The sequence below is a fragment of the Eutrigla gurnardus genome (genome assembly GCF_963514095.1).
Source record: "Eutrigla gurnardus genome assembly, chromosome: 5".
NCBI classification, from domain to species: domain Eukaryota; kingdom Metazoa; phylum Chordata; class Actinopteri; order Perciformes; family Triglidae; genus Eutrigla; species Eutrigla gurnardus.
Window position 1 is genome coordinate 31,026,539 of NC_139919.1, and position 12,319 is coordinate 31,038,857.

Consider the following 12,319-nt stretch of genomic DNA (forward strand, 5'->3'; position numbering starts at 1 on the left):
GACTTTTTATTGTGTCTTTTTACGACCTACTAAACTATGACTTTTTATCGTGACTTTTTACGACCTACTAAACTATGACTTTTTATCGTGACCTTTTACGACCTACTAAACTATGACTTTTTATCGTGTCTTTTTACGACCTACTAAACTATGACTTTTTATCGTGACTTTTTACGACCTACTAAACTATGACTTTTTATCGTGTCTTTTTACGACCTACTAAACTATGACTTTTTATCGTGACTTTTTACGACCTACTAAACTATGACTTTTTATCGTGACTTTTTACGACCTACTAAACTATGACTTTTTACGACCTACTAAACTATGACTTTTTATCGTGACTTTTTATCGTGACCTACTAAACTATGACTTTTTATCGTGACTTTTTATCGTGACCTACTAAACTATGACTTTTTATCGTGACTTTTTACGACCTACTAAACTATGACTTTTTATCGTGTCTTTTTACGACCTACTAAACTATGACTTTTTATCGTGACTTTTTACGACCTACTAAACTATGACTTTTTATCGTGACTTTTTACGATCTACTAAACTATGACTTTTTATCGTGTCTTTTTACGACCTACTAAACTATGACTTTTCATTGTGTCTTTTTACGACCTACTAAACTATGACTTTTTATCGTGACTTTTTACGACCTACTAAACTATGACTTTTTACGACCTACTAAACTATGACTTTTTATCGTGACTTTTTACGACGTACTAAACTATGACTTTTTATCGTGACTTTTTACGACCTAGTAAACTATGACTTTTTATCGTGACTTTTTACGACCTACTAAACTATGACTTTTTATCGTGTCTTTTTACGACCTACTAAACTATGACTTTTTATCGTGACTTTTTACGACCTACTAAACTATGACTTTTTATCGTGACTTTTTACGACCTACTAAACTATGACTTTTTACGACCTACTAAACTATGACTTTTTATCGTGACTTTTTATCGTGACCTACTAAACTATGACTTTTTATCGTGACTTTTTATCGTGACCTACTAAACTATGACTTTTTATCGTGACTTTTTACGACCTACTAAACTATGACTTTTTATCGTGTCTTTTTACGACTTACTAAACTATGACTTTTTATCGTGACTTTTTACGACCTACTAAACTATGACTTTTCATTGTGTCTTTTTACGACCTACTAAACTATGACTTTTTATTGTGACTTTTTACGATCTACTAAACTATGACTTTTCATTGTGTCTTTTTACGACCTACTAAATTATGACTTTTTATCGTGACTTTTTACGACCTACTTAACTATGACTTTTTATCGTGTCTTTTTACGACCTACTAAACTATGACTTTTCATCGTGTCTTTTTACGACCTACTAAACTATGACTTTTTATTGTGTCTTTTTACGACCTAGTAAACTATGACTTTTTATCGTGACTTTTTACGACCTACTAAACTATGACTTTTTATTGTGTCTTTTTACGACCTACTAAACTATGACTTTTTATCGTGACTTTTTACGACCTACTAAACTATGACTTTTTATCGTGACCTTTTACGACCTACTAAACTATGACTTTTTATCGTGTCTTTTTACGACCTACTAAACTATGACTTTTTATCGTGACTTTTTACGACCTACTAAACTATGACTTTTTATCGTGACTTTTTACGACCTACTAAACTATGACTTTTTACGACCTACTAAACTATGACTTTTTATCGTGTCTTTTTACGACCTACTAAACTATGACTTTTCATTGTGTCTTTTTACAACCTACTAAACTATGACTTTTCATTGTGTCTTTTTACGACCTACTAAACTATGACTTTTTAATCGTGACTTTTTACGACCTACTAAACTATAACTTTTTATCGTGACTTTTTACGACCTACTAAACTATGACTTTTTATCGTGACTTTTTACGACCTACTAAACTATGACTTTTCATTGTGTCTTTTTACAACCTACTAAACTATGACTTTTTAATCGTGACTTTTTACGACCTACTAAACTATAACTTTTTATCATGACTTTTTACGACCTACTAAACTATGACTTTTCATTGTGTCTTTTTACGACCTACTAAACTATGACTTTTTATCGTGACTTTTTACGACCTACTAAACTATGACTTTTCATCGTGTCTTTTTACGACCTACTAAACTATGACTTTTTATCGTGACTTTTTACGACCTACTAAACTATGACTTTTCATTGTGTCTTTTTACGACCTACTAAACTATGACTTTTCATCGTGTCTTTTTACGACCTACTAAACTATGACTTTTTATCGTGACTTTTTACGACCTACTAAACTACGACTTTTTATTGTGTCTTTTTACGACCTACTAAACTATGACTTTTTATCGTGACTTTTTACGACCTAATAAACTATGACTTTTTATTGTGACTTTTTACGACCTAATAAACTATAACTTTTTATTGTCTTTTTAAGACCTACTAAACTATGACTTTTTATCGTGACTTTTTACGACATACTAAACTATGACTTTTTATCGTGACTTTTTACGACCTAGTAAACTATGACTTTTTATCGTGACTTTTTACGACCTACTAAACTATGACTTTTTATTGTGTCTTTTTACGACCTACTAAACTATGACTTTTTATCGTGACTTTTTACGACCTACTAAACTATGACTTTTTATTGTGTCTTTTTACGACCTACTAAACTATGACTTTTTATCATGACTTTTTACGACCTACTAAACTATGACTTTTTATCGTGTCTTTTTACGACCTACTAAACTATGACTTTTCATTGTGTCTTTTTACGACCTACTAAACTATGACTTTTTATCGTGACTTTTTACGACCTACTAAACTATGACTTTTTACGACCTACTAAACTATGACTTTTTATCGTGACTTTTTACGACGTACTAAACTATGACTTTTTATCGTGACTTTTTACGACCTAGTAAACTATGACTTTTCATCGTGTCTTTTTACGACCTACTAAACTATGACTTTTTATCGTGTCTTTTTACGACCTACTAAACTATGACTTTTTATCGTGACTTTTTACGACCTACTAAACTATGACTTTTTATCGTGACCTTTTACGACCTACTAAACTATGACTTTTTATCGTGTCTTTTTACGACCTACTAAACTATGACTTTTTATCGTGACTTTTTACGACCTACTAAACTATGACTTTTTATCGTGACTTTTTACGACCTACTAAACTATGACTTTTTACGACCTACTAAACTATGACTTTTTATCGTGACTTTTTATCGTGACCTACTAAACTATGACTTTTTATCGTGACTTTTTATCGTGACCTACTAAACTATGACTTTTTATCGTGACTTTTTACGACCTACTAAACTATGACTTTTTATCGTGTCTTTTTACGACCTACTAAACTATGACTTTTTATCGTGACTTTTTACGACCTACTAAACTATGACTTTTTATCGTGACTTTTTACGATCTACTAAACTATGACTTTTTATCGTGTCTTTTTACGACCTACTAAACTATGACTTTTCATTGTGTCTTTTTACGACCTACTAAACTATGACTTTTTATCGTGACTTTTTACGACCTACTAAACTATGACTTTTTACGACCTACTAAACTATGACTTTTTATCGTGACTTTTTACGACGTACTAAACTATGACTTTTTATCGTGACTTTTTACGACCTAGTAAACTATGACTTTTTATCGTGACTTTTTACGACCTACTAAACTATGACTTTTTATCGTGTCTTTTTACGACCTACTAAACTATGACTTTTTATCGTGACTTTTTACGACCTACTAAACTATGACTTTTTATCGTGACTTTTTACGACCTACTAAACTATGACTTTTTACGACCTACTAAACTATGACTTTTTATCGTGACTTTTTATCGTGACCTACTAAACTATGACTTTTTATCGTGACTTTTTACGACCTACTAAACTATGACTTTTTATCGTGACTTTTTACGACCTACTAAACTATGACTTTTTACGACCTACTAAACTATGACTTTTTATCGTGACTTTTTATCGTGACCTACTAAACTATGACTTTTTATCGTGACTTTTTATCGTGACCTACTAAACTATGACTTTTTATCGTGACTTTTTACGACCTACTTAACTATGACTTTTTATCGTGTCTTTTTACGACCTACTAAACTATGACTTTTCATCGTGTCTTTTTACGACCTACTAAACTATGACTTTTTATTGTGTCTTTTTACGACCTAGTAAACTATGACTTTTTATCGTGACTTTTTACGACCTACTAAACTATGACTTTTTATTGTGTCTTTTTACGACCTACTAAACTATGACTTTTTATCGTGACTTTTTACGACCTACTAAACTATGACTTTTTATCGTGACCTTTTACGACCTACTAAACTATGACTTTTTATCGTGTCTTTTTACGACCTACTAAACTATGACTTTTTATCGTGACTTTTTACGACCTACTAAACTATGACTTTTTATCGTGACTTTTTACGACCTACTAAACTATGACTTTTTACGACCTACTAAACTATGACTTTTTATCGTGACTTTTTATCGTGACCTACTAAACTATGACTTTTTATCGTGACTTTTTATCGTGACCTACTAAACTATGACTTTTTATCGTGACTTTTTACGACCTACTAAACTATGACTTTTTATCGTGTCTTTTTACGACCTACTAAACTATGACTTTTTATCGTGACTTTTTACGACCTACTAAACTATGACTTTTTATCGTGACTTTTTACGATCTACTAAACTATGACTTTTCATTGTGTCTTTTTACGACCTACTAAACTATGACTTTTTATCGTGACTTTTTACGACCTACTAAACTATGACTTTTTATCGTCTTTTTACGACATACTAAACTATGACTTTTTATCGTGACTTTTTACGACCTAGTAAACTATGACTTTTTATCGTGACTTTTTACGACCTACTAAACTATGACTTTTTACGACCTACTAAACTATGACTTTTTATCGTGACTTTTTATCGTGACCTACTAAACTATGACTTTTTATCGTGACTTTTTATCGTGACCTACTAAACTATGACTTTTTATCGTGACTTTTTACGACCTACTAAACTATGACTTTTTATCGTGTCTTTTTACGACCTACTAAACTATGACTTTTTATCGTGACTTTTTACGACCTACTAAACTATGACTTTTTATCGTGACTTTTTACGATCTACTAAACTATGACTTTTCATTGTGTCTTTTTACGACCTACTAAACTATGACTTTTTATCGTGACTTTTTACGACCTACTAAACTATGACTTTTTATCGTGTCTTTTTACGACATACTAAACTATGACTTTTTATCGTGACTTTTTACGACCTAGTAAACTATGACTTTTTATCGTGACTTTTTACGACCTACTAAACTATGACTTTTTATTGTGTCTTTTTACGACCTACTAAACTATGACTTTTTATCGTGACTTTTTACGACCTACTAAACTATGACTTTTTATCGTGTCTTTTTACGACCTACTAAACTATGACTTTTTATCGTGACTTTTTACGACCTACTAAACTATGACTTTTTATCGTGACTTTTTACGACCTACTAAACTATGACTTTTTATCGTGACCTTTTACGACCTACTAAACTATGACTTTTTATCGTGTCTTTTTACGACCTACTAAACTATGACTTTTTATCGTGTCTTTTTACGACCTACTAAACTATGACTTTTCATTGTGTCTTTTTACGACCTACTAAACTATGACTTTTTATCGTGACTTTTTACGATCTACTAAACTATGACTTTTCATTGTGTCTTTTTACGACCTACTAAACTATGACTTTTTATCGTGTCTTTTTACGACCTACTAAACTATGACTTTTTATCGTGACTTTTTACGACCTACTAAACTATGACTTTTCATTGTGTCTTTTTACGACCTACTAAACTATGACTTTTTATCCTGACTTTTTACGACCTACTAAACTATGACTTTTTATCGTGTCTTTTTACGACCTACTAAACTATGACTTTTTATTGTGTCTTTTACGACCTACTAAACTATGACTGTTTATCGTGACTTTTTACGACCTACTAAACTATGACTTTTCATTGTGTCTTTTTACGACCTACTAAACTATGACTTTTTATCGTGACTTTTTACGACCTACTAAACTATGACTTTTTATCGTGACTTTTTACGACCTACTAAACTATGACTTTTTATTGTGTCTTTTTACGACCTACTAAACTATGACTTTTTATTGTGTCTTTTACGACCTACTAAACTATGACTTTTTATTGTGACTTTTTACGACATACTAAACTATGACTTTTTATTGATTCTTTTTACGACCTACTAAACTATAACTTTTTATCGTGACTTTTTATTGTGTCTTTTTACGACCTACTAAACTATGACTTTTTATTGCGTCTTTTTACGACCTACTAAACTATGACTTTTTATTGTGTCTTTTTACGACCTACTAAAATATAACTTTTTATCGTGACTTTTTACGACCTAGTAAACTATGACTTTTTATCGTGGCTTTTTACGACCTACTAAACTATGACTTTTTTGTGTGACTTTTTTCGATATACTAAGAATTCTTTTTTACTTTTTCCGACATACTATACTACAATTTTTTTTTTACTTTTTTCTACATATTATACTTTGTTTTTTTTTTACTTTTGACGTATTAAACTATGATTTATGACGTTTTTCGACATCCTATTCACAAAAAAGTCAAAGATTAGTAGGTCGAAAAAAGTAAAAAAAAAAAAAATAGTAGTATAGTAGGCCTATGTCGAAAAAAGTCACAAAAAAATGAGTGTTTTGTGACTTTTCTGTTCATTTTCTTGACATGCTATATTACTTTTTAAATTCCGAAGTTTGTCAAAATCATGTCTGTTTGAAATTTTCAATGTTATTTTAGGCTAGCCATGGTGAGAAATGAACACACTTCCGGTTATTTTCAAAATAAATCAATTACCAATGAATAACATGAGGATATTTACGAAGAATAGTGGTGCGTTTGATTTGAAACAGGACACATGGGGCCCTAGTTTCGTAGACCAGGCGCAGTCAGCTCTCAGCGCACCTGCGCCACGCCGACGGGGTGTGTCCGCCTGGACTTTGCAAGTTTCGTGCACCGCGCAGGCTCGCGCAGGCACACCTCCCGTCTCACCCACCCGCGCAAGTGGGAAAGAGGGAGGAGAAGAAGGCGTGAGTGGGAGACGAGGAGGAGACGAGGCGTGGACTGGGATTAATACAGCCGATTCAGATCTTCACCAATCAAATGAGCTCCTCTCCTCTCCTTTAATGCGTTAGGGGAGGTTCAGTGCAAGTTCCGTCACTTGACAACCCGATGACAGAAGCAGCGCCGCCGCTCCCACCACGCGCATCACGCGCTGTGCGCGCGTATCATAATAATAACAAAGCCCATATTATAAAAAACAGGAGAGAGAGAGGGAGATGTTTTGGTCCGAGAGGCTGAGTTTCCGTTACGCGTGCCATCCGCCTTTGATCTGACGTCAGATGTGACGGGACAATCTATATAGATATAAATTCACGTGTTGATTCAATTAGTTGCATTAAATAGTGTTTGTTGTGATTATTTATTGCATTTAAATGTGCATGGAACTGTGGAAACCTGCCTGTGAGATACCGCGGTCAAGCCAGCCGCAACTCCGATCTCCGTGGTCAAATCAGCCGCACTTAAATTTCGAGTGTACAAGTATTCTCAGCATTGCGGTAAATGCAGAGAAACATCGTATTACTTCCGGTTTTCAAAATAAAGGTATTAAGAACAGTAAGCTACCACCCATAGCCAGGAACTTTGCTCAATAATTCCTGGCTATGGGTGGTATATTTGACTTCTACACATAGAGGACTACAACTATACTTTAAATCAAGCATTTTTACTGCACCAATGTGGAGAAATTCAAGTATAAAAGTCCCATATTTATACCTGGAGATTGCATCTTTGACCATATTTGACTTCCTGTAAAAACACTTTGCTCAATAATTCTTGGCTATGGGTGGTATATTTGACTTCTACACATAATTGACTACAGGTATGTTTAATATTAACTATTTTTACTGTACCAATTAAGAGAAATTACGAAGTTAAAGTCCTACATTTAACGAATAATAAAGGTAGATTTCTGAATATTTGAGGTGCTATAAAAAATACTTTTCTCAATAATTCCAGAATGACACTGATTGATTTGAGTTGAGAACATCGCTGACTACATACATACCAAAAATGAAGCATTTTTACTGTACCAATTAAGAGAAATTACAAAGTAAATGTTCTACATCTTTACCAAATACGTAGATTTCTGAATATTTAAGGCGCTATTAAAATACTTTACTCAATAATTATTCGTTAAATGTAGGACTTTTACTTTGTAATTTCTCTTAATTGGTACAGTAAAAATGCTTCATTTTTGGTATGTATGTAGTCAGAGATGTCCTCAATACAATAGGTATATATCAGTATCATTCTGGAATTCGTAATTTCTCTTAATTGGTACAGTAAAAATGCTTCATATTAAACATACTTGTAGTCAATTATGTGTAGAAGTCAAATATACCACCCATAGCCAAGAATTATTGAGCAAAGTGTTTTTACAGTAGCTCAAATATGGGCAAATATGCAATCTGCATGTATAAATATGGGACTTTTATACTTGAATTTCTCCACATTGGTACAGTAAAAATGCTTCATATTAAACATGCTTGTAGTCAATTATGTGTAGAAGTCAAATATACCACCCATAGAATTATTGAGCAAAGTTTTTTTACAGTAGCTCAAATATGGGCAAAGATGCAATCTCAGGTATAAATATGGTACTTTTATTTTGGCATTTCTCCACATTGGTGCAGTAAAACACATGATAACAAGTGTTTTTTATTCATCATAGGCGCATGAAACACTTTAATGTAACATTTTATTTTCAATGGTTGGTAGGTTCGATATATAGCCTACTGTTCTTAATACCTTTATTTTGAAAACCGGAAGTAATACGATGTTTCTCCGCATTTACCGCAATGCTATGAATACTTGTACACTCGAAATTTAAGTGCGGCTAATTTGAGCACGGAGATCGGAGTTGCGGCTGGCTTGACCGCGGTTGTGAGATCTCCGCCAGCTGTGATTCGCATTGAATGAATGGACTTTATTTACGCCTTGCGCCGAGAGTAGACCAGGTTGGAGCTGGCGAGTTTTTAGCGCAGTCTCGGCGAGGCTTTTTGCCACGAAACTTCCGCTACGCCAAGCTGAATCTGTGACGCCTCCCCCTGCTGCGCCGCCACACCCATCTTGGCGCAGGCGATCCACCAAACTGCCAAACTGACTGTGCGCAAGGCTGCGCGGGTCGAAACTTGCATTACGCCGGCTCCGCCACCCTGCGCCGCCCTGCGCTGCGCCACGAAACTAGGGCCCATGATGTCTGAGTCATGTGGCCCAGTTGGACCCGCCCGGTTTCTAAAGGGGGACGAGGTCCTGGTCATATCTGACGGAGAATCCCAGTGTGTTATCTCCACAAAACCTGTGTGCTTTTACATCAGTGGACATAACACAGCGATCCAACACACACATGCAGCCACATAATCCGTGGTTTTACCATCGACTGGCAATTACTTGTTATGACCCGAGCCGACAGCCAGCTGTCATCTCCCAGATTCAATTACTGGCCTCACGCGTGGCCGATGGCGGCGGCGGCTCCTCTCTGCTTTCAAAGAACGGTCGACCACGGACTCTCTTAAAAACACGACGATCAAAGAGAGATCACAGTTCAACCTCATTACCATCATCTGTTAAATAGAGGAGCAACCGGGTAAGGAAGTGACCATATTTGGACTGTGGAGGAGCGACGGGTGGATCTGGTGCTGGAGTGTGCTGAATAAACCCTGAATTAAAAAACTCGTGATAACAAAGTGATTAATAATTTAATCGTTGTACAAATATTTTTAAGCTTCATCATGCCCATTTATTACTCTTTATATTGTCAAAACACAACACTCATATAAAAGACACATTTAACAAAAACACGAGTAAATATTCAGTTCAGTTACATATAAATAAACTTGATATGAAGGAAAATCTAAACAACTTAGACTAAACAATTTCATAAATGAGAGCAAAGTCAATTAAATTGTAATTTTCTGGTACCTGGTGGTAATCTATCAGATTTAGTTCAGAAGAAGCAGAACTCATAATATTTATGTCCATCTGTCCTGTAGTGTTTAAACAAGCTTTTAAAGATTATTTTCATAATGTTGACATCACAGACTGGATACCAGAATTGATTACGGTGATGTCACACTGGTGATGTACACGAATAAAAGTCTACTTAATCATGCTGGATTGAAGAAGACTTGAAACTAGAGATTGAGACCATAAACTCATGTTTACAATGTTTACTGAGATAATACATCAAGAGAGAAGTAGGACCATTTTCTCATAGACTTCTATACAACCAGAGAGGAGTCGCCCCCTGGTGGCCAGCAGAGAGAAGTAGGACCATTTTCTCATAGACTTCTATACAACCAGAGAGGAGTCGCCCCCTGGTGGCCGGCAGAGAGAAGTAGGACCATTTTCTCATAGACTTCTATACAACCAGAGAGGAGTCGCCCCCTGGTGGCCAGCAGAGAGAAGTAGGACCATTTTCTCATAGACTTCTATACAACCAGAGAGGAGTCGCCCCCTGGTGGCCAGCAGAGAGAAGTAGGACCATGTTCTCATAAACTTCTATACAAGCAGAGAGGAGTCGCCCCCTGGTGGCCAGTAGAGAGAACAACAGTTGAAGGCGTGTCCAGGCCTCACTTCTCAGGACCGGAGGTTGTCGTCTGGTTGAGATCAGAACCAGATTCATATACCGTGCTCGTCAATAAATTAAGTCTTTCCTTCATTTGAAGGTTGAAGTCCAACCGCAGCATCAGACCCGACGGTGAACAGCTGACTGGAGGTCAGTGGATGGCGTAGTTGAACTGGTTGGAGAACTTGTCATGTTTTCTCCGGTCAGCTTTACTCATCACCTCAGCGACTCGCCGCATGGCGCTCCTGCAGACGGACAGAACCGAGGGAGAACGTGAACGGTAACGTCACCAGAGAAGACATGAAGATTCAGACAGGAAGTGACGTACTTGTTGAGGACTTTCTTCTCCAGCCGGGAGCGAGCCGTGTTGGCGCTCTGCTTCAGGTCGCTGAGGTTGGGGTATTTCTTCTTCTTGCCCTTCCCCTTCCCTTTTCTCCCCAGCCTGTCCGAACCCAGGTCTTCCCCCGTCGCCGCCTCGATGTCTCGCATCAGGTCCGCATCACGCCAGTCTGCAACAGGAAACAGAATCCTTTGTGTCCAAACAGCTGACTCTCTCTCAAACACAATCATAATGCAGTAATTACAGAAGAAGAAGTCAACCCTGTCGTGCAGCTTCATTTGGATCCAGCTGTGGTGTTAATGAAAAGTGTAATGTCAGAATCGGAGGTGATAAAGTCAAAGTGTGTGTGATGCAGAGTAACGACGATCTAAAGAAGAGACACTTGGACTTAATGACGTCCTGCGGAGGAATTAGAGATAAACCTGCAGTAATGCAAAGTAATTACACTGTGATTGTGATGGGATTGACTCTGTCAACACACTGACCCCAGCTCAGTGTGTGTGTGTGTGTGTGTGTTTGGGGGTATTAATCAGCCGGTCTGACCCTGGGTCTGACTGGACCTTCAACTATCCCTCATTACACACACACACACACACACACACACACACACACACACACACACACACACACACACACACACACACACACACAGAAGAGCAGTAATTGAAAAGCAGCTGGTGTATTTAGGAGAATCATTACTGCTAAAAGAGGAGCAGCTGCATTTACATTGTGTGTGTGTGTGTCTGTGTGTGTGTGTCTGTGTGTGTCCTCTTCGTTGTTGTGATCTTACAGGAAAAAGAAGAAGAAAAGAAAAGAAGTGAAGAAAGACGAGAAAGACAGAAAGTCTTCAGAGTGTTGCAGCAGCAGTCTCTTCTCTGTCAACACCTCTTAGTCCTTCCAGCTGGGGTCTGTGTGTGTGTGTGTGTGTGTGTGTGTGTGTGTGTGTGTGTGTGTGTGTGTGTGTGTGTGTGTGTGTGTGTGTGTGTGTGTGTGTGTGTGTGTGTGTGTGTGTGGAGCATCTTTTCCTCTCATCCCTGTCGGTCACTCAGCTGCATGGACTTTTTTTTTTAACTTGTTCAGATTTTCCTTTTTTTTTTCAGGATTCAGTAAATACAGAAAGAATCAAACATCAGTTCATCCACGAAGCAACCTCCGATTATGAAAAGTGAA

At 36.3% G+C, this 12,319-nt stretch overlaps 1 protein-coding gene across 2 annotated transcripts in view; it reads right to left on the reverse strand.

The window, feature by feature from the left end:
* Positions 1–9,923: 9,923 nt before the first annotated feature.
* uvssa (UV-stimulated scaffold protein A) overlaps positions 9,924–12,319 on the reverse strand; it is a 25,346-nt gene continuing 22,950 nt past the window's right edge. For both annotated transcript variants that reach the window (XM_084009874.1, XM_084009873.1), the window contains exons 14-15: positions 11,138–11,318; positions 9,924–11,054 (exon numbers count right to left, since the gene is read on the reverse strand). In XM_084009874.1, the coding sequence (XP_083866000.1) occupies positions 10,961–11,054; positions 11,138–11,318 (275 nt within the window). In that variant the 3' untranslated portion in view covers positions 9,924–10,960. The remainder of the gene's footprint in view (positions 11,055–11,137; positions 11,319–12,319) is intronic.